Here is a 25676-nt window from a genome sequence, read left to right as displayed (position 1 = left end):
CCACGTGGACAGGCCAGGTGTATGTGCTTCAGGTCACCTCAGCCCAGTCATCAGTCATGTGCGTGAAGACAACTCTAGAAGATTACAGCAGCCAGCTGTTCCAGCCACCCCTAGTCCTTACTTTTCCCAAAAGATGCAGACTAGAAAAATAGTACCCTTCTTGTACCCTGTCCAAATTCCTAAGCCACAGAAACATGAGCATGATAAAATGGTTATTGTTTGGGTGGTTACTTAAGTAGCACCAATAACTGGAACATACTGATCCTACTGCTAGCTATCCTAAGTATAGCATATTGGTAACATTTAGTAGATAAAACTGGGTGGTTATTCACAGAGCAACTGCACAAAGTTTAAAGTATATTCAGTGAGCATATTCCTGGCCTCAGCCTAACGTCCAGGCCTTTTCCTGCACGCCCTTGCCCTCATCCCTGAGATTCATTCACAGTGAGCACAATCCTCAGAGAACTTCAGACGGAGGCAACAGCCACCATGTTAGCCATCATTTTGAAAAAAATTCTATTACAAATTAAAAAATCCCAATTACATATATACTTGCCTTTTACAATAAGAACACTAAGAGTTTACATTTCATAATTGCTAGTTTTTCCAGGTAGATGTGAATGTTTATTGAAACTAATTCAACAGACAATGAATATCTTCTATCCTAGTAGTTTGATTTCAAATCTTAATTTTATGATGTCATGTAAAAAAATTCAATAGAAATTCTTTAGAATTCCAGGATACTACTCCGAAAACTTAGAGGAAACAAAACTATTTAAATTTTATTTTTAAAGTCTAATTTTAATCCAGACCAAACAAACAAGCCAAAAAGTGAGAAAGCTAATCGAATTAGCAGACACAGATGTACCAAATGTAAAACAGTGGGTTATTAACAGAACTATTTACATGCATATTTACAAGCAATCTTTTTGTACATTAAGTTTTAATTAGTTGGAAAAAGATTTTTGACATAGGTAAAAATATTACTAAGGTAGGGCTGAGGTGGTACCACATTATAGTAAAAGTATTAGAAAAGTGGTTCTCAAGGTGTATCAATTATAAAGCAGATGAAAACTTGAGTGACAAAGATCTAGTAAAATTCTCTAGTAAAAAAGTCAATGCAACTTATGCTATAAAACAAAAATGAGAAAGCCATATAAATGAAGCAGAATAATATTCTAGGTTTTTAGAGTAATGAGGTTAGGTTTTAAAAAAAAAATTCTAGAATTGCAACAAATCCTCAGTGAAGATCTTGGTTGTTTAGTTGGGAGTTCTTACTTTTTTTTAAAATGCCTTTTTAAAAGCCCCTGGTATCAAATAGCATCTGGACATGTAAATTAGTTATTAATGACATTTCTAAGACTGCAGGTCCTAAAGATATTTGTGATTGTGATTCGTATTTGAAACTCAATTCATTGAGACACTATACGTAAAACTAAGTGAAAGCTATAATACTCTTATCTAAGAAAGTATGCTACATTTTGCAGTTATATGTATTTCCAGGCTAAGAATTTTTCCCTCAAGAAAAGTAGAATTTAAAGGATAAGCTACTAACCAGCTAGCAAAATTTACTTTCAACATTTTTCATTTTTTTCAAAATCGATTTTATTGCAGCCAAAACAGTGGAATTAACTGTACATAATAAACTATTATATATATATACACATTTTAAGTTATAGGGAATAAAGTTTATTTTGGCAGAGAGTGTTAAACAAAATTAAAGTTGCATACATTAGTAACATAACTCAACATCCTTAATTTGGTATAAGTGTGACACATTTTCTTGCTTTCCTGTGTTCTGCTAAATCACCATAACCTAAACTGCTTTATAAAACTGATACGCTGAAATTTAACTTTACTGTTTTCGCTTACGCTCTGATTCCAAACAAAACTTTTCATAAGCTTCTTCTATCTCTGGGTCCATCTCATCATCAATATCATCCAAGTACCTGTGAAAGCAGCACAGATGAGGTTTATTTTTTTAAATTCAGAAAATGTCTAAGATACCAAGTCATGAAGGTTATGTGTCTCCCCACCCCCAGGACCCTTTTGACCAACACGTGACAAAATTATCTTGCCAGTCCTACCAATTGCTGATGGGTCTTTCTCCTTCTTCCCTCATTTCTAGTACAAGGCCACATACTGAAATGCCAGAAGTTCATTAGGGCAAAGAGAATATAATGCTTACTAAGCTAAACTTTAGAGGATAACCTGACATTCAATGCCAAGGACAACTTTCAATTTCCACTGGTCACTCTCAGCAGGGTTGAACCTTCCTAACTGTGCCTGGAAGCACATCCCTGTATTTTTCTCTATTAAGCTAGTATATAAAAGTATGACACTATCAGAAAATCAGACTTATATTTAAAATGCCACTACCTGGAGAAAGAATAAATGTGATTCTTTTTTTTGTTAAACCTACAATACATGAGATGGGATAAGAAAAACTAAAGCCACGGATTTATTTCTGCCCTCTACTTATGAAGAGGAGAATCTAAGTAGCCTGTTCAAATTCACATGAATTGTTAACAGAACTGGGAGTAAACCTCAAGTTCCTGGTCCTTCTATATACAAAATGTAGTATGATCTAATGATAAATGAGTAATACAATAAAAGTTTCTTTTGTCATAAAGAATGGCAGGTAAAGATTGAGATATGGGATACAGGACTATAATTTTTATGTCTTATATGTCTATCAACCCAAACATTTTCATATAGTTATCTGTGGTTTAATTTTAATCCCTTAACAGCCAAGCTTTGAGACTTTTACTGTGTGCCAGGTGACTACTCCAAGTTATTTATGTATCTCATTTAGGTCTCAAAAAAATTCAAGGAGGGGTACTACTATTCCTATTCAATAGATGGAGAAAAACGCATAGAACTTGCCCAAAATCTTATAGTATTAAAGTTAATAGAATCTCTTTTATAAAAACTGTTTGAATATGCTACATTAAGTTTTCACCTTAACTATATTTAATTTTCAGTCATAGTGTTTAATATGATTTTCTGAAAATATCTGGTAAATAACTACTACATATATACTACTAACATCATTAAATCAAAATGCACATTCTTTCATCATCTTTTCTAGTCTAATAACTCCATCCACAAGCTGTGGCCACAGGAACTCACAAAGAAAGCAGCTAAAGATGGGAATTTCCTGGCAATTCAGTGGCGAGGACTCCGTACTTCCACTGCAGGAGGGCTGGGTTCAATCCCTGCAGGGGGAACTAAGATCTCCCCTGCAAGCCGCATGGCATGGCCAAACCAAAAAATGAAAACAAAAATCCAAAAAAAACACCAAACCCCCAAAACAAAAAAAGGATCTAAAGAACTTACGGATCACCACCCCCTGATAAATCTGTTCCATTTTCTTCATAATCTGGAAAAAAGTCTTCTCTTTCAAGTAACTCTTGATATTTCTCTTGGTAATCTATAAAAAATAAAAAATTTTAATACTGAAAAATATTCATATGGAACGGCCAAGTTACCCCCCAAATTTTTTTAAATATTATTTTTCATTTAAGTAGATACATTTAAGTAGCAGTTAAGGTTCCATTTACATACTTTAAGAATATCTTTTACACAACTTACATTATGACTGGCTTGCTTTCTCTCTCCCCTGCACACAACATGCTCATAAATTACACAACTGACCATTATTGGTCACTGACCTTCCACACTCTCAAAAATCCACATGTAACTTACCTGGCCCTCCTTATACATGGTTCCTTTGTATTTGCTGATTCAGCTAACCCTACATAAGTACTGTAGTACATATTTAGTGAAAAAATCACATAGAAACAGACCTGTGCAGTTCAGAGGTGAACAGTATAATATTCCTCTAAATAGATGATGGAAATCAAAGCCACTATGAACGTATCAGAGGACACTTCACAGCCAATGTGTGTGCTGTTTACATTCTCTGTTTCTTTCCATCAGAAGAGATACTGTCCTAAACTTGTTTCTTCCATACTGCTGTTTGCCCTTCCACAAGGAGGGATTTCAATGGAACCTCCTAGCTTCTGGCTCCATTATTCCTTCTCAAGGAGGTAAAATGAGCTATCTGGCTAGCAGGTAAAAGCCATCATTTGCTCGAAGTTTCTCAGAGGAGGCTAACCTAGCAAATGTTCTGAGTAGAGATTTTCTTTTCTTCCCTCTCCTTTGAGACAGATGGAAGGTGGATACCTGATAAATGTTTCAGCTATACCAACCTTCCCTTGGTTGGGCTTTCTAAGGCAGTAAGAAGGTGGTATTATAACTCTCCATCTGCCAATGCCTTAAGGCAGAGTTACTGAGTATCTTTTAAGATGAGCAAGTATGTATAAAGCCCTTACCCCTTATTAGTAAAATGGGTCAGTGTTTATTAAAACTAGTTATCTTACAGTCAATTTCTTGTGAACAGCAAGCTCAAATTTCAAGAGGATGATATAATTACATTAAACTTGACAGAGACCATGTTTTTCCAAGATTGTCAGTCTCTATAAAACTAATTCCAGTTTAAAGGGTTAGTGATATTTTTGATATCCAATCTTGGTATTTGAGATAATTTTAACTATAAGACTGTCCTGCAATAAATACTTAAAGCAACATATAAAACAATCTCCTAAATGTATGAATGAGTTCGCATTCACTCACTCACTCATACACACACACCCGCTCACATCACCAGATGACATAACTCTTATAACTGGGAGGCTGGTAGACCAAGCGGTCTTAGGAACAAAGGGCTTGGATTTTAAAACCCACAGACGGTCAGAAGGCAAGGTCTTGAGTCCATGTGAAACAGGGAGATGGAACTCACGCCCCACGTCCATCTCACCTACACAAACCCAGGACACAGAACTGGTATTTCAAGCAAAAGGTGAACCAAGAGAAAAATGAAAAACCTCAGTGGTAAAGGAGATGGCAAAGAAGCTTGGCTGTCCCTGCCTGCATTTGGAATCAGGACAGAAGTACTGTGAAGAAACTGGTCCCCCAGATAATTTTTTAAATTAATTTATTTTTAATTGAAGGATAATTCCCCAGAGAATTTTTAACAATGGGTATGCATTTCAAATTTCTATTATCCACATAAAGAATCTCTATGACAAGAAAAGAAAAAAATTTGTTCCAAGCCAGTATTACCCCTGCATCTCCTGGCACAGCAAATACAAACTCCCCTTTGGATACATGTTCCTACAATCCAAGTCTCAAGGCTTTTTCATAAAGAAAAACAAACACGCAGTAGTTAGAATGCTGCAGCAGTCATGAAAGGGCCATAATATATGTAACTTAACTTCAAATGATTTAACGAAAAAGACTGAATGTGGAAAGAACAAATGATAAATGGAAAACACTGTTAACCAAAGAGGTACATCTGAGTAAAAGGCAAATGGGTGTTCTTTCCACTGTTTTTACGTTTGTAGCTTTACAGTAAGTTTGAAAACATTTCAAAAGTTTAAGAAAGCTAAATTATGAGATTGCAAAAAAATCACAACATAAAGAAGTAATTTTGTATATGACAGAAGTAACAGTAGGGTTAGAATTAAAAATATGAAGCAAAACTAAGCACGTTTAGAATAATGAGAAAAAAGGCCTTGAAACTTTAAGATCAAGATACTTTGAACAAAATTCAGAAACAAAACTGTTTGAAAACCAAAATGAATTTCCAGAGTCACCAGAAATAAGTAGGAAAGACAGATTAGACAAAGAGGAAGATCAAAGAACCAAAATGAATCAAGGCAGCGTCAACAAATAAAGGGAAGAAGGAAAATCTGTCTCACCAGACATAGCAAGATTTACAGTATGTAAGAATAACTAAGAATGCAGTACTGGGACTACCCTGGTAGTCCAGTGGTTAAGAATCTACCTGCCAATGCAGGAGACACAGGTCTGTTCCCTGGTCCAGGAAGATCCCACATGCTACAGAGCAACTAAACCTGTGTGCTCTAGAACCCCTGAGCCATGAGAGAAGCCACCGCTCCCCGCAACTAGAGAAAGTCTATGCAGCAACAAAGACCCAGCAGAACCAGAAAATAAATAAAATTTTAAAAGAAGGCAGTATCGACGTCAAAACAAAAGATCCATGCTCACAGACACAGGAATAAGACACAAATTCACTGGGAGTTACATGGTACACAGAGGGATATTTTATCCAAGAGAGGAAGCATCATCTGTGCTGAAATGAGGAACTATAGAATATTTAATTCCTACCATCTCTCATATACAAAAGCTAGCCAGATGGATTAAACACCTAAATATAAAAAGCAACAGGGTTTAGAACACAACAGAATTTGTGTTAGTAAGGACTGTAGTAAGGAAACTAAGTCACAGATACACATAAGACTCTAACACTCAAAGCTTCTTCTACATGATAAAGACAAAAAATGGCAAGATAGCACATACTGGGAGAAACTAAGGATCACTTTCCAGACCATGTAAGTAATTACAAATCACTAAGAAAAACAAATGATTCAACAGAGATATGTGAAAAGGACACAACCAGGTGATTCTCAAACAAAGAAATCAAAAGGTTAATAAAAACAGAAAACAAACCAGAAAAAGAGGTCTGGTGAAAGAAAAATAAGTCTGGTAACAGTAAGTGTTACCAACAATGGGAAACAGGAACTTTCATATGCTGCTGGTGGGAATATTAAGCTGTATAATCACCATGGAAACCAGACTAGCAACATCTAGTGAAGCTGAAGATGCATATTGCCTATAATCTAACAATTCTACTTCCTTACCCTAAGGAAATTTCTCTATATGCACAGATTCTTAAAGGTGTTTGCATGGTATTATGGGTAGTAATAAGTGCAAACCACCTTCCCATTGTTAAAAAAAAAAAAAAAAAAAAAAGGGCGGGGCCCAAGGGGGAGGGAAATCTATAAATTGTGGTTTACCCTCAGTAGATTATCACTTGGCATTTATATATCTCAAAAATACTGAGTAAAAAATAAGCTACAAAAAGACATGCACAATAAGGTACCTTTTAGGTTAATATTACTGTGGATGGTTAATACCTATAACTCACAAACATATGAAGTAAAAAGACAACACAATGACACTACCATCAGGATAGTGATTACCCTAGGAGGGAAATTATGGAAGGACTGGACTTGAGGGTGAAAGATCAATTACAGCAACAGAAAATGGTTTAGTATTATCTATACAGTTTTATTTCTTTGAAAAGATCCAAGATATATAATGATATAGTGAAACTGGTTTATCCTGACAGTGAATCGAACTGGCCAGTTTTGAAATACTCAACAATATAAAAACCACCGAAGAGGTCAAAAGAACGCTTAACTTTTCAACTTTAAATTGTACTTATGTCTGTAATTCATAATTTAAAGTTGAGAAGTTAAGCAGTTCTTTCGACCTCTTTGTGCTAGAGGCATAGGACAGTCAAAGCCTGCAATCCAGAGCAAACAAATTAGAAAATTCTGATACGCTGGCTGTAAGGTTGTACTAAGTGGGAAAATTTTCTCTTGCTCACAGTTCAGTTCTGTTTACCACAATTAAAGCAATCATTTTACAAATGGCTCTTTTCTAGAAGTATGCATAGATTTAGATTTTAATTAACTGACCCACCAACTATTAATAAAATCCACAATTCTTAGTATCTGCAAGTATTAACCTATACCAATGAAAGTTGCAGACTGTAGTGAACTAGAACCATCCTTCCCTTTCATTCTAACTACCTGAAAAGTTTAGAGTATTAAAAATAAAGTATTAGAGAAAAGATAAAAATGGTTGCATTTAATTGAGGGATTCTTCCAATCCTTCACTGTTAAGTTGACAAGGTACTATATACTGAATCAGACCTTCAACCTGAAGTGGTTCCAAATGGTAACTGTTCCAAATGGTAACTGTGAAAATATTCTAGTGAGACAAAACTTTACCCTGTATTTTAGAATGATGTGAATTCTTCAAAAAGCTAAAACTTCATGCCAGTGAGGGTATGGTTTCCTGTAATTCAATATCTTACCAATAAATGGGCAGAAAATGGCTGAGATGACATACCTGGATCAGCTGCAGTGAAAGGAACACCATCAGATGTATAAAATGTTGGCTCATTCTAGGAGGAATCAAGAGTGATTAAAATATGTTATTTCAGAATTGATTTTTTAAAAGCACATTAATTAATAGAACATGGCTGAGGTCACTTAACTGTACCTGATAATGCAATAACAAGCAAAAAAACTTCCTAGCAGCCACTTCCATTTCACTGGAAAAGTCTACAGTCTTTAGATGACTATTTTCTTGTCTCCAGTCCCTATGTCTAACCCTGCTGTCTACTGCCTGTCACACTCTAAGTGACTTGGTCTGTTGTGCATTGTGATTGAAGGTCAACTGATTTTTAGCTGTCGTTCCCACCACCATTTTTTCTTTAAAGCCATCTCCAAGACTGGGTTATAATAAAAACATTCCTCCATGGTTTCTTTATGCCTGTCCTATTGAGAGCTTCAGAGCATCACTGGCCTGGTAACCATTTTCATTTTCTTAATTTACTACAAAATGCCAGTACAAGTTTGAAATACAGGCCTTTGATCATAAATTCTCTGGAAAAATTGCTTCAAGGAATTCCTACACTCACCCAAGTCCAAGCCAAGCCTTAACAATTTCCCTTGCCTTTAAATGGCTCTTTCTCTAGTCCACCCTTTTACTGAGGATTCCATAACTGCCATGTGACCCTAACTCAGAGAACTGTTATATTAAATTCTGAGAACCACTTTATGTAACTTATCTACAAATTACCAGAATCTGAATTCAAGCAATAACCAAACTTAAAATGCAACCACTGGCATACCATAAAATAATTAGGATCATTTTCAGGTGTTGCTTCCCTGTATGTTGAAGCTGCATGGACTCTACCCCAGTTACTTGACCGGAGTTCTACAAGCTTCAAAAGCATCTGTTTTACATCTCTGCAGACAAAAGTTAAAAATGAGTTAAGATGAGCATGCTAATATATCACATCTCTAATATATCACAGATGCTTAAAACTTGGTTTTAAAAACTTAACATGCATTGATTTTCTAGACATTTCCTATAATGAAACAAATTTATCTCCTTTAAAAAAACGAACATCACTCCTTTATAATACTGATCTGGGGGAAAAAAAAGATTTAGTACAGTTATGCTCAAATGAGTTGTGAGCCCAAGCAACTGGAACAAGATTCAGAAATCAGGGCACAGTGAAAGACATACTTGGACTTGATCAAGAGGCATTTCACTGCCATAAAATAAGGAGGGGAGGGATTCTAACTTATATCAAAGGATGAACTCCTATACCTTAGAAGTTAAGGAGCTTATCCCATGGTGGTGTAAGGAATGGCTTATTTTGTGATGACCACATGTGATAATATTGCAACTGCCACCAGAAACCCCAGAATGTTTTTAATTATTTAACTTTTTGTAAAAATAAAGACGACACAGAAACATTCAGGATCGATCCCAATCTCCTGGAGAAAGGGAGGAAATATTTCTTTGAATCATCACAGGTTACATTCATTTCCCACTGTAATGACTAGAGCCACGCAGTCACTTGACTACAGGACTGGCCCCTGGAAACACAAACATGCTCTCCTGCCTCCCCTCACTGCTCACACCTTAACATGGCTACCCTACCATTACTCAAACAAGTCCTTATAATAAACAAAGCATTGACAAATGCCCCCAAATCACTACCTGTTGACCTTCTTGAACAAGGCTTCCCTCGGCTTGGACTGAGGACCCTGCCCCAGATGTGCCATTCTAACTAGTGTGTGTGAAGGGAGTGGGTGCAAGAGACACAATAGCTAACACAAAACGGGGAGCCACCAGTCTCCATCTGGAGCTACCACTTACACGGAAGTGGTCGTTGTGACACGTGCAGGGAGGAGGTGCGGAGGAATGGGAGGGGCAGGGAGGGTGTCCTTGGGAGTAGTCTGCTGCTCGCTCGTCCTTCCTGGCCTTGCCCTGGGCACACAGCTTCCATGGCTTTACACACTGTCTCCTCATGCCCTAGGAACTGCACAGACTTGCTGGGCTTCATGTTCCTGTCCAATTCACAGACAATGGGAATGCCAGTTGGCAGGCTCAGCTCCCTGCCAGCCTTTTCAGAGACCCTCTCCAGATGCTTGACAAGGCCCCAGAAGGTTGGTGCCATGGGCTACAGTCAGTACTTCCTTCCTCTCCTTGACCTGGGGAACAACTTCTTCCTTCCAGAAGGCGGAGCTATGGCGATAGTACCCCTCCGACTCTTGCAGAAGGGCAGCTGACCTCCAGTGAGACCTGTGTGCCTTTGACCCTCTGACGCCATGGGAGGAAGAGGGACTTCAAAGAACCACTCCTAGATCTTGACCTGGGCCTCACTGTGCTCAGCAGCAACTTCTGATTTCCCGAGGCCAGACTCCCACACTGCTGCCCGCTGAAGGGCGGGTCCTCACCTCGCAGAGCCACACCTGGTCAGCAGCATCCAGCACTGCTCTCTCATGCACTGAGGTGAAAGCTACATGCTTGTACCCCACTGCCTAGCTCCCGCTGTCTTTTTTTTTGGAATAAACAGCCTTGACACTTATTCCAGGCAACTGTGACTATATATGGTTCTCAAAGGCAGTGGAATCCTGCTAAAATTTTTATACCTCCAACTGGATTTACAGTTGTACTTTATCCAAGTATTTACTGAATTTAAAAGTATTAATCATTTCTTTTAATGGACTCACATTCCCCCAGGAATATTTTGACTACTTCTATTTATAAGCATAATTAAAGGAAGTGGCTAGGTGAGCAGAATCCATAGATAAAGGAAGAAATTTCTGTGGATCTATTAAGATTATTCTGATAAAGTACAACAGATTAAAAACACCCCCAAAGAAAAAGCAAGGAATATCTTCTGGCTATCTATACTAGTTCTTTTCCTACCTGCTGCAATTTGCATCTAGGACAACATTTTCAATTCTCTGAATAATTTCTTCCATGTCAGTCTTTCCTTTTTCCTTCCAGGCATCTTCTAAAACTGACCCTGTCAACTAAACAAGCAAGTATCAGTAAAAAAAAAAAAAAAAAAAAAAAAAGGAATTCAATGAAGTATAGAAATCCTAAAAAGATCTTAGCAGCAGTTCAAGCATTCTTTAAACAGGATGAATTTAGCAACTTAAATATTCCCTATTATTTTCTACCATCTGATATTCAAGAATCACTATACTTTGTTCTTCTTGACAAGGAAAAGGAATGAACTATAGCGGAAGTTTAATCACAGGTTTTATATGCCAATGACTACAGCAGATTTGCTGTATGACTGAAATAGGTATAAAATTTTAACATCACTTTTTAATACATACAACATCCAATGAGTATAGAAACTCAGAATTTAAAAAACACAAACTTCATCAGGAGAAAGTTAAGGATACAAACAGGTAAGTCACAGAAACTGTGGGGAAAAAAACTGCTTATAAATCAAAAAGCTTAAATTCACTTGTGATTTTCACCAAGGAAATGCAAATTAAAATGTTATTGTTTTTACTCATCACAATGATAAAATAAAATCTAGGATTGATTCTACCATCACTGATTAAGGATATGGGGAAAGAGGTATGCTCATTCACTGCTGGTGGGAATACACTCTGGTTAATAAGCATTTGGAAGGGAAATTTGGCATTACCTATCAAATTGAGGTATACATGCTCCTTGAGCCACCAAATCTGTGTGTAGGAATTTAACTTACATAAACAATTGCATATATAAAGATACAATTAAGGATTACTGACAGTGCTGCAGTGACTAAACTGAAAATAACTATTCAAGGATGGAATGGATAAACAATGTGCATGCATACAATGGAACCCTAGGAAGCTCCTGAAAAAAGAGCCACGTAAAAATCCAAGATTCTCATCGGGTGATAAAAAAAAAAAACAACAAACCACAACAGAATAAGATCTTATGAGAGCATACATACAGAGGAAAGGAAGGAAAGGAACTTTACAGAAAGGGTGAAGAACTTCCATTTTTTACTTTTAAATTTCGCTGCTTATATTAAGCAGTAAGCATATATTGCTCTTCCAATATTTAAATTTGAGAGACAAAAAAGTGTTTAACTCAGATAACTTAATCTTGAATTTGTGTATTGTATGTATTGTACTTCCCTTCCTCTAAGTTATGCACTAGAGGGATAAAACATTTTAAATTTTAAGAAAAAAATAAGTAAAACCCACCTTCAGTAATTTTACTGCACAAATTAAGTTGTCATCCATAGGATTAGAGAAGAGGGCATTCAGCAACTCCCGAAGACCGACCTGAAGAATGTCTGCCCTTGTAACCTGTCCATTTGTCCCTTTGATCTTTTGGGGCAAAAGAAAAGAAAAAGCAACCATGCCAAAATACAGATATATAAATGGTTTAACAAAATGTTGGAAAAATAAAGAGTTTTAACAAAACACACAGTCAGGATAATTTAAGCCTCTTAATTTTACTGCTTCATAAAGCAGTCTCTAAAGTTAACATCTTTTGGGGAACACAGGGCTTTTTTTTGGCTTTTTATACTATTTAAAAACACTTTAATTTATATCAGAATGGAACATGTATCTCAGCTCTCTGGCTTGAAGAACTATAAACTCAGGAGTCATGCTTTATCTTTATCATTCTCGCTATACATATCATTATTATTTCTACACAGGAAATTCAATAGCATTCTTAAAGTGACAATTCATTTAAAACATTTGATATTGGTGCTCTTATTTGGCTTAATACCAAAATAAGATTAAGGCATGAGTTTTTTTTTTTAATTAAGGCTATCTGTGGTAAAAATGGACTATAAATTAGGCACAAGACTTAACAACGATCTAGATGCACTGAGACATACATTTGATGGTGGATTCAAGTGTCTTTTCAGTGGCGTGTACACTACTAAGTCCCCAAATCAGGGTTTTAAGACCCTATACCTGTATCTAGGAATAACTAGTCAAAAAAAAAAAAAACAAACAAACCGAGCAAATCCATTACGAAGTAACATTCAGCACTTATGTTGCCTACCAACAAGCATATACTCAAGTATACCACCAATTTAGCTGTAGTCTTTGTACAAATACAGTTTATGTGGAAAATGAATATATACAATAGGACCAAAAAGAACTACAGAGGGTGAGTTAGGTGGAAAAAAAAAAAAAAAAAACACCTCAGAAACTTTAATCTCTCCCCTCTTCAAAGCTTTGTGCTCTGCAATACAAGCTGCTTTTGAGTCACCATCTGAAAGTCAACAAACTAAATGTGCTAATATTTATGAAACAAGCATTCAAAAAAAGTGTGACTGACTGTATTCCAAAAGCTTAAAATCACATTTAAACCATGTGGCTTTCCAAAAGTATATAATGACTTTAAAGTGCTTAGTAACCATCTCCTAACACCCTTCCCACAAACAGGAAGACAGAATGGTATATGTGTTCCATTTGAGGACAGACCCTGGTGGCTTAGTGCTAAGTAATGGAGATGTGGGTTTGATCCCTGGGTCAGGAAGATCCCTGAAGAAGGAAATGGCACCCACTCCAATATTCCTGCTGGGAAATATGGACAGAGGAGCCTAGTGGGCTAGTCCATGGGGTCACAGAAGAGTCAGTCACGACTTAGCAACTAGACAACCACCACCACAACTACCATGAGTAGGCACTGAGACTTCTTTCCTCTCCCATTTCATCCCTAATGCTGTAAAAGACTACAGTAAACACAAACCCCTTGAAATTAATTTATATTCTTAGGCTTTGTCACTACTGAAAAGTACTCACCTCCAGGTTAAGATAAAGTTCTCCCAGAAAGAGTACAAACGCATGGAATCGTTTTCGAGTCACTTCATCCCCTTTTGCAGCTTGATCTTTAACTTCATATTCAGTCCGACATCTAATAAAGACATACCTTTTGTAATCTCATATTGCTTTGTTTTTTAAATAATCAAGTAAGATAACCATTTGTCAGTGTGGTTGTTCACAAGCAATACCGAGGCAAGCACAATGCACCAACATTTTGATTTTCTGTAATAAAAGTGTTCCTGTCTATTGCAGAGATCAGAATATGTATCATCTCTCATACAATGATTCCTAGTTTTAAGAAATTGGTAACAATAGTTGAAAATAAGCCTATTAGGTCAAGTTTGTAACAAGTTACAGCAGCACAGGTTTCATGAGGTTTGTTGTATATTGGCACTAAAAAAACAAAACAAAACCCCAGCACCTCATTTATTGTCTCACTAGGCTTCTTAAGAAAGCACTGTTGGTTATCTTTTCAAACATATTAACTCATCAGAAAAAAAGTTGGGATATCTATAAATAGAATACTCTGGTTAATAATGGAAAGGATCAGTTAATTAATGCCAATTCAGTTAACCAAGCGCCTTGGCTACTTTGTCATTCCTTTCATGACTTTTCAGGAAGGAGCTTTGATGAAGTGACCTTTTGGTTCTATCAATGCTATTATATATTAATATATGTCAGTTATGTACAAATGTAAATCCGTACCCTTGTGCATGATTGATTATCTTAGTGAGAGGAAAGACCCTAAAACTTTAAGCTAAAGATCTTCAATTATAAAAGCAATACATGGTTATATTTTGGTTTTAACCTTTTTGAAATAAAAAGAACAAAGACAATACAACCTAGAGATAACTGCTGTGAAGGTAACTTCTTTTTTCAAAGTATGTCTACATTTTTCAGTTAATAAGATTATTACCTTTTTGCTTGTTACATGAGTAGCATTTCTCCACGTTAATAGCTTTGACCATATACCAATACTAGAGAGGCATACACAGGGGGTATATGATCAGAAGGGTCAGAAGACTGGTTTTCAGCCGTGACTACACAGTAGAATCACTTGAGAGAGCTTTATAAACCATGCCCAGGCTCAATTTCAGTCTAGTATCAGAATTTCCAAGAGCGGGGGCTCAGGTCATTTCCAAAGGTGAGCAGCACAAGGGAAGATAAGCAAGCCTTTCTGCCATCCTACCTCTTCAAATGCCTACTTTTACACCTTTCCAGCTCTAACTTGTACTTCTTTAAATATTAGGTAGATTAGCTATCTTTTTATAAATTTGTCACTTACACTTTCCCAAACTGTACCTATCTGGAGTCATTCCAAATATTTCTACTAAAATATTTGCCTTTTTCTTACTCATTCCTAAGAGGCCCCTCTTTTCATATTAAATAAGTGGGCTCATTGCCATGTGTTACAAATTTCTCTATTTTTAATTTACTTCATATAAATTATGACCCCCGAATTTTATAATTTATATTTAATTAAATTTAACCTCTTCTTTTAGGGCCTGTGGGTATTATGTCTTAAAGGGTTTTGCCAACCTAATTTTTTTTTGTCAATTTTTTCCTAGTACTTACTGTTTTACTTTTATATTTGAAATACATTTTGGTGTAGAGAGTGAGACAAGAACCCACCTTTGTTTTCCCCCACTCCAAATGACTAGCCAGTTACATCAGCAGCACAGTTTGTCGTCTACTAAAGTATTTGAAGTTTCACCTTCACCAAAAGCTTAATTTTAAGTGTCTCTGGAGTGTACTTTTGGAATCTAGTCTGTTAAAGTGCAGTTTAACCACACGATGGAATACTTTGCAACCATTAAAAGTATTTTCAAAGAACTAATAGGCAAATTATAATAAACTCAAAAACAATTTATTGATTAAAAAACTCAAATTATAAGAAAATTTCCCTATATTAGCTCATAAATTCAACGTCATCCCAAAACATCAATAAATACTAACAAGGTCTGTGTAATTTCACATGCTGATTCTAAAGTCTGTAGAAAACAAACATGCAAGAGTAGCAAAGAAGACCACACACACACACAAAATGGGGAACTACTAGACTAGCTGTGAGAAAATTAAGAGCTTTTTAATAGCATGGTAATAAATCAGGAAGAGAAAAAGTAACGAATAGAATACAATTAAAGTCCAGAATCAACCCAAATGTAAGGACGTAGTGCAATAAAGGTAGCACTTCTAATCAATAAGGTATGGATCATTCAAAAATGTAGTATGGGAAAAACTGGTTAAATGTGTGGCAGTAAGTGAAATTAGATCCTTATTCAAGCCAAAAGTAAGTACAAAGAAATATGTAAAGTGACCATTTTTAAGATCTTGGAAAAACAAAAGGCCATTCCAGGCACAAAACCAAAGGCAGAGACTGTTATTGAAAAAAGACTGCTATATATGAGTATAAACTTTTAATACTATATTCAAAATAAGAATGGTCTGCCCTATTCTTCCCTAAAACTTCCTATGAAGTGCAATCTTAGCAAGAAGAATGGTCCAATTCTAGCATGTTTAGGAGGAGTTCTTCACTCTCATACGTTCACACTGACCTTTGAAGTAGCAATTGGCGGAAGTTGCCACTCTGTGGGCTAATTGTCAGATGATGGGACAGGTAGTTACAGAGGCGCGCTCCCATGTAAGAGAAATTGGGGATAGATGTGGCCTTTCAAAAAGAAAAAAGTTTTGTATGACACAGATACATCAAATCATTAATGCAAACACTTCACAGCAATATTCTAAAGAGGAAAAAACATTCCTACTCAGTACTATACAGAAAGGTACAAGGCATTTATGATTGTTAGGCATAAGGAAATTAACCCTCCCTCCCAAACTTACACCAAGAACCAGAATAAATACAAAGAAAAATATTAAGGCACGCTCTCCCCATCACTGGGTTAGCAGAAAGCAGAGAGATAATCTCTGCTCATTTCTGCATAAAATATGTACAGGTACCCAGTTGCATGGTGCTCATTAGGAAGAGTATTTGTGAAACTATTGATCAGAGGTATCTTTCAGGAATGGGATGACACCAACTTTGGCATCTAGCTGTCCAGAACAAGACAGGCCTGTTTTGTGACCTTGAACATTACTAAACCTCCCTGAGCTTCAGTTTTTGATTCCTACAGAGGTAATTAAGATACCTGATGCAAAAGATTAACATTTCGGCAACACCCCCAACACTCAAGGTAAAGAGAAAATAAAAAGAAATAAAATATTTTTAATAAGACAATGGAAAAACACTGAATATCAAAGACTGCGTGATAGAGCCAAAGAAGTACTCAGAAGTTTAACTTTCACTGCAGTTTTTAAAGAACAGTAGAGCACACACATTAAGGGACTTATCACAAAGGCAGTAGTTAACCAGAGTCTAGATCTAACAAATGGCCTGATGCCCCTCCGCCCCTATGTTGGGTCTAGTTACTCATGTGTAACCTTAGACAAGTCATGTAACCTCTGTTAAGCTACATATAAAATGGGGATAAACGTAATACCTTACAACCACCAAGGATTAAGTGAGTTAACTACAGGTCAAGTGTTTAGCACTGCCAGGCATGAAGTACTTTATAAATAGAACATTTTATTTCTAATTACTTCCTTGCTCACATAGGCACCTACCTGTACATTTCTCATCTAGGAAGAAAGACTGATTGTACTGACATTCATATATGTTTATCTGGTACCACAAAAGACTTAAAATTCAAATTTTATACTTTTCTCATTACTGGCACTGCCTGTTTCCCTTTGCTCTTAAAATTTAAAGTAAATTTAAAGACAACAAAACTGGTCATTAAAGTTTCCTGCATCCCTGCTATACTCCAACTTTACTACCACTGACAACCAATTTTAACTCTTTCAGCTAAAAAGGTTTTAACCTTTGTATCTCCATGCTCCATGATATGAGTTTAGATATTTCTTACCAGTTTCCCACCAAGGAAGATGAACAGTTTTCATGTCAAAGTAGGATTCAGGACAAACAGAGCAGTTCTATCTTCCTAAAATCTCAGGCATTTAAAAAAAAAAAAATCTAAGAACTGGCCAGGTAATATTGGAGTCTAGAAACAATTGAGAACAAACTGGAAAAATAGTCAAATGAAACACTAAGTACAGTTAAAAAAAGAAAAATCGACCTGCTATCATAAGTCGCCCTCTCATACATCCAAGTTAGAGCTGCTCCTTCAGCAAAGACTTAAAGAGAAACATAACCTTGGGCGGCATTTATCTCCTATTGTTTTTGGCCAGTCTCTCTCACTGACCTTAAATTTATCTTCAAAACTGAGTGCTGTTTTCTCCCTTAAAATAGCATTAATGTATCAATGAACAATATGCTAAGATTAAAACTAAACTTTATGTGAATAACCTAGACTGACGTTAGATTTTTTAAGGAATTAAAATAAAAATCCTTGAAAATTTTAAAGACAAGCAGAAACATTAAGATTCAAGTCAAGAGTGTTTGTAGTCCTTTCTTTTTTTTTTTTAAATAAAGAATCATTTACGAGGCAAAAAACTTCTCCCATAACTTTTTCTCCCTTACTCCAATAATGGCAGATTCTTGTAAAACAGGGGTTTGGAAAAGAGCAAGATATTCATGTAGTGTCCTCATAAGTGTCCAAAGCTCCTTCCAAATGCCTGTACAGAGCCTTGGCTATAGTCCTGGATCCCAAACTACAGAAATTTTGTACAACAGAGACGTAAAAGCTCCCATGAACCATAAAGAGTCAAGGAATGTGGAGGCTGGTGAACATGAACCTGGCTCCCCTCAAGGAGCAGCCACCGTCTTCCGGCATCAGGGAAGCTGTTCAATGCTGTCAGCCAACCTACCTGTTGATAGATGAGTTCCACAAGTTCTTGCAAAGCATCATCTGTTGTAACCCAGCCATTCAGGGTCTCTGCAAACTGTTCAATTTCAGTTTCAAAACTGCCAGGCTGTTCTGTAAGATGATTCAAAAAATCCTGAACATATTCTGGTAAAGTAGGATAATCCTCACAGCCATCCTCATAGGATTCCTATAGGTCAAAGGTTAAAAGAAAAAAAAAATTAATCTATGCAACTACCTAAAATAAACATGAGGCAGCTTTAAATTGGAATGTCTCTAGCTCAAATGGTATTTTTAAGAATCTTTAACCTGATAAAATGTGTTATTTTCTTCAAAAAGTTCAGTCCACTTTCTCCTTGCCCAACAGCCAAAACGTGGTAACAGAAGGGCTCCCTCTAGCTGGGTAGAGAACTGTCTTCCCACCTCTGGAAGATTTACGAGATGACTAAGAAGTAAAGTTTAAACCAGTATTTCACTATAAGACCAAGAAGAAAGTTAAGAGTTATAATAAGATTCAGGATTTGTTTCAAAATGGAAGGGGGAGAGGGGCCAGAGATACAGAAACAAGAATGACCACATGTAGTTAATGACTGAGGCCATCGGCATTCATTATAACATTCTATATCCTTGTAGACATTCAACAATTTCTATATTGGAAAAAAAAGTTTGTCGTCTGTCAATCTCCAAAGATAAAAAATATATATACTTTAAATGACTACAAAATATCATAGTGTACAGTGGTAAGAGACTTTCTGGCTGCTATGTCCAGCCAATCTTGATAGTAGCAATAATTTCCAATTAATATCACTATCATCCCAATGTTCATAGCAGCACTATTTACAATAGCCAACACACAGAAGCAACACACAGAAGCAACCAACATGTCCATCGACAGATGAATGGATAAAAATGTGGTACTCATATATAGCCATAAAAAAATGAAATAATGGATGAACCTAGAGATTATCAAAATAAGTCAAGACAGAGAAAGACAAAGGTCATATGATGATCGCTTATATGCACAATGTTAAGAAGTCTTTAAAAAATGACACGAATTTATTTACAAAACAGAAATGGGAGTCAGACATAGAAAAAACTTATGGAGAATGGGATCAACATATACATACTACTGCACACAAAACACACAATTAATAAGGACCTCCTGTATTGCAAAAGCAACTCAATACCCTGTGAAGAGCTATATGAGAAAACAATCTAAAAAAGTAGATATATGTATAAGAGGTTCACTTTGCTGAAACTAACACAACATTGTAAATCAACTATACTCCCAATAAAGTTTTTTTTAGCATTTTAAATAAAGGCAGAATGTTGAGTAGGGTGACTGATGCAAAAGATAACAGATCTGAGTATCAATCCTTACATTCACAATGTCTGGAACCACCCAAAGCATTCTGAAGTTTACTTGAGTGTTATTTCCTTCTTCAGGGATCTTCCCAACCCAGGGATCAAATCCAGGTCTCCTGCATGGCAGAGATTTTTTACCATCTGAGCCACCAGGGAAGCCCAAAAGTTGACTGATGTCTGCTTCAGTATCTGTTTTGTTTTTGTTTTGCTTTTTAGTCCATGAAAGTGATAGTGTTAGAACTCAGTCATATCTTGAACTCTTTGTAACCCCAGGGACTGTAGCCCGCCAGGCTCCTCTGTCCATGAGATTCTCCAGGCAACACCACTGGAGTGGATAGCCATTCCCTTCTCCAGGGAATCTTCCCAATCTAGGGATTGAACCCGTGGGTCCCCTGCACTGTAGGCAAATTCTTTACCATCTGAGCCACCAGGGAAATCCAATAACTATGCAGCTTGATAAAATTTACCCCTTTCCAAAAGAAGCCATATGCAGAGTACATCATGAGAAATGCTGGGATGCAAGCAGCACAAGCTGGAATCAAGATTGCCGGGAGACATATCAATAACCTCAGATATGCAGATGGCACCACCCTTATGGCAGAAAGTGAAGAAGAACTAAAGAGCCTCTTGATGAAAGTGAAAGAGGAGAGTGAAAAAGTTGGCTTAAAGCTTAACATTCAGAAAACTAAGATCAAGGCATCCGGTCCCATCACTTCATGGCAAATAGATGGGGAAACAGTAGAAACAGTGTCAGACTTTATTTTTCTGGGCTCCAAAATCACTGCAGATGGTGACTGCAGCCATGAAATTAAAAGACGCTTATTCCTTCGAAGGAAAGTTAGACCTAGACAGCATATTAAAAAGCAGAGACATCACTTTGGCAACAAAGGTCCGTCTAGTCAAGGCTATGGTTTTTCCAGTGGTCATGTATGGATGTGAGAGTTGGACTGTGAAGAAAGCTGAGCACCGAAGAATTGATGCTTTTGAACTATGGTATTGGGGAGGACTCTTGAGAGTCCCTTGGACTGCAAAAAGATCCAACCAGTCCATCCTAAAGAAGATCAGTCCTGGGTGTTCGTTGGAAGGACTGATGCTGAAGCTGAAGCCCCAGTACTTTGGCCACCTCACGCGAAGAGGTGACTCACTGGAAAAGACCCTGATGCCAGGAGGGATTGGGGGCAGGAGGAGAAGGGGACAACAGAGGATGAGATGGTTGGATGGCATCACCGACTCGATGGACATGGGTTTGGGTAAACTCCGGGAGTTGGTGATGGACAGGGAGGCCTGGCATGCTGCAATTCATGGGGTCGCAAAGAGTCGAACACAACTGAGCAACCTAACTGAACTGAAAAGAAGTTAAAATGAGAAACCACATGAAACAATTATGACTACAGTATGGAAGCATTTTATGAAGGAGTTAAGTTCCAAAGTCAGCGAGTAAAGAAAGGAAGGGAAAAAAAAAAAAATCACAACTAGTCAGAATTTGCCCTAGGAAAGCCCCATGTTGGAGCTGACGTATAATCTTAGTGAGAAGACTAACACTGCTGGTAATGACCACTATTATTAAGCTGACCACCATTTAGAGGCCAGGTTGCATAATTTTTTTATACTCCTAGACACTAAAGTGACATTTAACATGACACGCTGCAGGTACTAAGAGGACTCAGGAGCTAAGAGCAGAGGCAGGAAGCGCAGAGCACTGCGCCTCGCGTGCTCAGACGGGGCCCGCTGAGCAGCAGAGCAGGGACACTGGCACACTTTACACGTCTGTCTGATCACACACCTGCAGCCAAATTAACTGTACTGTGAGATAAAGCAAGCATTAGTGTTGATGAAATTCAAATTCATGAAGCATAAACATTACAGCTGTGTGACAGGATTACACGAGTTAATGAGTTAAGTGAGTTAATTAGTAAACACCCTTGGACCAGTACATAGTAAGGTACTAAGTGTTCAACAAATTTTAAATTTCTAGCAAAGTACTGAAACACATTCCAAATACAACAGCCATGTTCTCACACCTAAAGGAGCTAAAGTGTAAAAAGCATCTAGAAAGGAGAATGATCAACTATACTTGTTGGTACCTAGGATGGTCCTCTATCAATAAACTAATAGCTACCAGCTGCAGATATAGCACGCTGTTCACTCAAAACCATCTGAGTGTTGAGTGCTTACTTGACTGCTGTAGGTGCTGGGAATACTGTCACACCATGGATAAAGGAGACAAAGTCCTTCTTCCTCTCTTGGGCTTCTATTTCATAATGGCAGACACTTTTCAGATATTGAGATATAGTGGGGAAGAAAGGTCAGGGAAGAATTCCGAACAGTTAATATCTGAACTGAGAGAAAAAGAGTAAAACAACAAACCCAAAAACCAGCAACACAAATATCTGAGGAAAGATTTTATTCAAGGGGGACAAGAAGTATACAGGCCCTAAGGAGATGCATTTGCCTAATACCTTTAAGAGATGCCAGAATACACAAACTGAGGATAAAGCAGTCGCTAATGGGATCCATAAGGCAAATGGGGAGATCATGTGGGCTTTGGGCACCACACTAAGACCAGTTCAAGAGACAGTGAAAAAACCAAGCAGGGGTCGGGGTTAGGGTGGGTTTAGGCAAGGAAGGATCTTGTTCTAACTCAAGTAATCTACGCATGCTCATATAGCTCTTGTAGACATATAAGTTATTAAGAATTGAGCACAGAACAAAGTCTATGCTTTTAAGTTCTGTGCTATACTCCAAAAAAAGTCAAAGGCCTATAACCCAATTTTGACACGTAAGCTTACTTATTTATAAACTTACAATAAGTTTTAAATTATAAATAAGTTGCCAAAAATTCATCCAACAATTCAAAGAATTGGTTAAGTATATTACCTTATATCCACATGATAGAATATCATATAGCCACTGAAAAGACACGTATCAATACAGAAATACTGTCAACACAGTAAATTAAAAGAATACAGAACCATATTTTTGTACTATTTAACTGTTAGAGAGTTATAGAGAATGAATATTTCTGTAAAGACAGACAAAGAATAAGTTCTCTCTGGAGTGAGGAAACAATTATAAATACTCACTCTTTAGGGCTTCCCTGGTGGCTCAGAATCCGCTTATAATGTAGGGGCCGCAGGAGACATGGGTTAGATCCCTGGGTTGGGAAGATCCCCTGGAGGAGGGCATGGCAACCCACACCAGTACTCTTGTGGAGAATCCCATGGACAGAAGCCTGGCGGGCTACAATCCATAAAGATTGTAGGTGGCAGAGTTGGACATGACTGAAGCAAACGGGCATGGCGCTGACTTTATTATGAAATTGTGAAAGCGGTTCAGCATGACAAATGCATCATATTCAATAATTACTTAATGGTAATTACAAACATATGTGAGTTTTACAATTAAAAACTAGTTTTATGATTTTTATATGCAATTTAAAATTTACACATTTGCGGTATCCTACTATTAATGACAATGAAAAGCAGAAAGTCTCCCAGCTAATGATATTGATTTCCTAACTGTTCTTATCACATGTCTTTCATTGAACCAAAATGCAGATTAGAACACTGACTTCAGTTTTTGATTTTTTTCCAAATAAGCATAACTCTTTTAAGGGAATCTGAAATGTGAAAGTAAAAGAGGAAAACAGAGCTGTTCTGAATAGAGCTGAACAGGGGATTCAGAGCCTGCTGTTTCAAGTGAAAAGGGCGGCACAGAGTATTCTGAACAGATGAGCACTCCAATGTTTGAATCAAAACTTGTGTTAGTTTTCTAGTACCAGATTTTTTTAAAGTATAAATTTCTTCAGTCTTTAACGTGAAGTCAAATGGCTTCCAAGTTGAGGAATATTTTATTTTTCTTAGAATTCTGTGACAAGAGATTAGGAGGAACATCAAACAGAAAACTGACTTTCTAGTAGGTTCTTTGAATAGACTGTTAAGAGGTAAGCCCCTAAGCAAAGCAGTGGGAACAAAAGAAAAGGATCAGATACTTAATGTGAACAGTCAAGACTATTTTAGTCAACTAGATCCAAAGTGGGCAAGACTGTGAAAGAGGGAAAGTGAGTCAATACACCATACAAGCTTTTAGCCTGAGCAGTTAGTTAGAATATAAAAATGTAAGAAAAGGTTTGCAAAAGATGAATTTATCTTTGTTCTTGAGTTTGAACTTGCAATCCTCAGAAGAGGTCAAAACAAATAGAAACATAAGCCTGGAGCTGAGAGGAAGAATTAAATTCCAGAGTTATCAGCAGGAAGGTATGTGATGGTCAGATTCTAGGAGATAGGCACTATCATCAAGGGAAGTAATAAAATAGAAAAAAGACAGAATTCTCAGAGCCTGCAGTCTGAGGAGAGGAGGAATGGTCTAAAAATTGCAAGGATGAACTGCCACAGAAACCAAAGGAAAAGGTAAACAAGTAGAGGTGCTCATAGGAGCAAATGCTGTAGAATAATTTCATTGGTTCAAATCTGAGACAATGATGGTTGCAGTCTTGGTCATCAAAACTATGTAAAAAGAGAAAAATTTAAGACAAGATTCAGTTCAGTTACTCAGTCATCTCCCACTCTTTGCGACCCCATGAACCGCAGCACACCAGGCCTCCCTGTCCATCACCAACTCCCGGAGTCCACCCAAACCACCCAAACCCATGTCCATGCACTCAATATGTCAGCAAATTTGGAAAACTCAGCAGTGGCCACAGGACTGGAAAAGGTCAGTTTTCATTCCAATCCCTAAGAAAGGCAATGCCAAAGAATGCTCAAACTACCGCACAATTGCACTCATCTCATACACTAGTAAAGTTAACGCTCAAAATTCTCCAAGCCAGGCTCTAGCAATACGTGAACCGTGAACTTCCAGATGTTCAAGCTGGTTTTAGAAAAGGCAGAGGAACCAGAGATCAAATTGCCAACATCCACTGGATCATCGAAAAAGTAAGAGAGTTCCAGAAAAACATCAATTTCTGCTTTATGCCAAAGCCTTTGTGTGGATCACAATAAACCATGGAAAATTCTGAAAGAGATGGGAATACCAGACCACCTGACCTGACTCTTGAGAAACCTGTATGCAAGTCAAGAAGCAACAGTTAGAACTCGACATGAAACAACAGACTGGTTCCAAATAGGAAAAGACAAGATTAGTATTATAAATATTCAGTTCTTATAAAAAGGAGGAAATTTTGAAAGACTGAAAACGTACCCTTGGCACCTTGCTCAGGACCCACACCAGAAGTCAACCTCACAGATCACGTGGTGTTCAAGAAGTCTATTTAGATGAGGGTTAAGAGGACAATCAATTTTAATATAAAAACATCAGCTGTCACAAAAATAGTACAATTAAGAGGATCAGTCTGCAGAGGTTTCAATGGTCAGTGAGGAGTAAAGTAGTGACAACAGTGAACAATTTTTCATTTTGGAGAATGTCACTATTAAAAGGCAGAAGAAAAACTGGGCAGTAACTTGGAGGATGTTCTCAGAAAAAGCTGGGATTTTTTGTGCATGTTGGGGAAGGTGGGGGATTTTGTCTCTTAATAAATGCTTTATCAACTCCTATGTGGAATTTTTGGTTCTCATAAGTGAACTGTAATTAAATATTTAAGATGTAGTGGTTTACCTGAGAAAAAGCCATGGCCAGGAATAGATGGACATGGCAACTCATTGGTAAGAAGGCATAAAAAGAAGATTCTAGCAGTGAGATTAAAGGAAGGTTTGAAGATAAAAGGACCTGG

General features: G+C 37.2%; 1 protein-coding gene across 3 annotated transcripts in view; it reads right to left on the bottom strand.

Annotated features, from left to right (window-relative positions):
• Positions 1–1666: 1666 nt before the first annotated feature.
• The window catches only part of PAIP1 (poly(A) binding protein interacting protein 1), a 29009-nt gene continuing 4999 nt past the window's right edge, over positions 1667–25676 (bottom strand). For all 3 annotated transcript variants that reach the window (XM_043887533.1, XM_043887530.1, XM_043887531.1), the window contains exons 3-11: positions 18588–18773; positions 16319–16431; positions 13743–13854; positions 12180–12305; positions 10891–10997; positions 8795–8912; positions 8008–8062; positions 3340–3433; positions 1667–1949 (exon numbers count right to left, since the gene is read on the bottom strand). In XM_043887533.1, coding sequence (XP_043743468.1) covers positions 1856–1949; positions 3340–3433; positions 8008–8062; positions 8795–8912; positions 10891–10997; positions 12180–12305; positions 13743–13854; positions 16319–16431; positions 18588–18773 — 1005 coding nt within the window. In that variant the 3' untranslated portion in view covers positions 1667–1855. The remainder of the gene's footprint in view (positions 1950–3339; positions 3434–8007; positions 8063–8794; positions 8913–10890; positions 10998–12179; positions 12306–13742; positions 13855–16318; positions 16432–18587; positions 18774–25676) is intronic.

This window comes from Cervus elaphus, chromosome 25 (genome assembly GCF_910594005.1).
Source record: "Cervus elaphus chromosome 25, mCerEla1.1, whole genome shotgun sequence".
NCBI classification, from domain to species: Eukaryota; Metazoa; Chordata; class Mammalia; order Artiodactyla; family Cervidae; genus Cervus; species Cervus elaphus.
The sequence above is the reverse complement of the archived record's forward strand: the minus strand, read 5'-3'. Positions and strand labels throughout refer to the sequence as shown.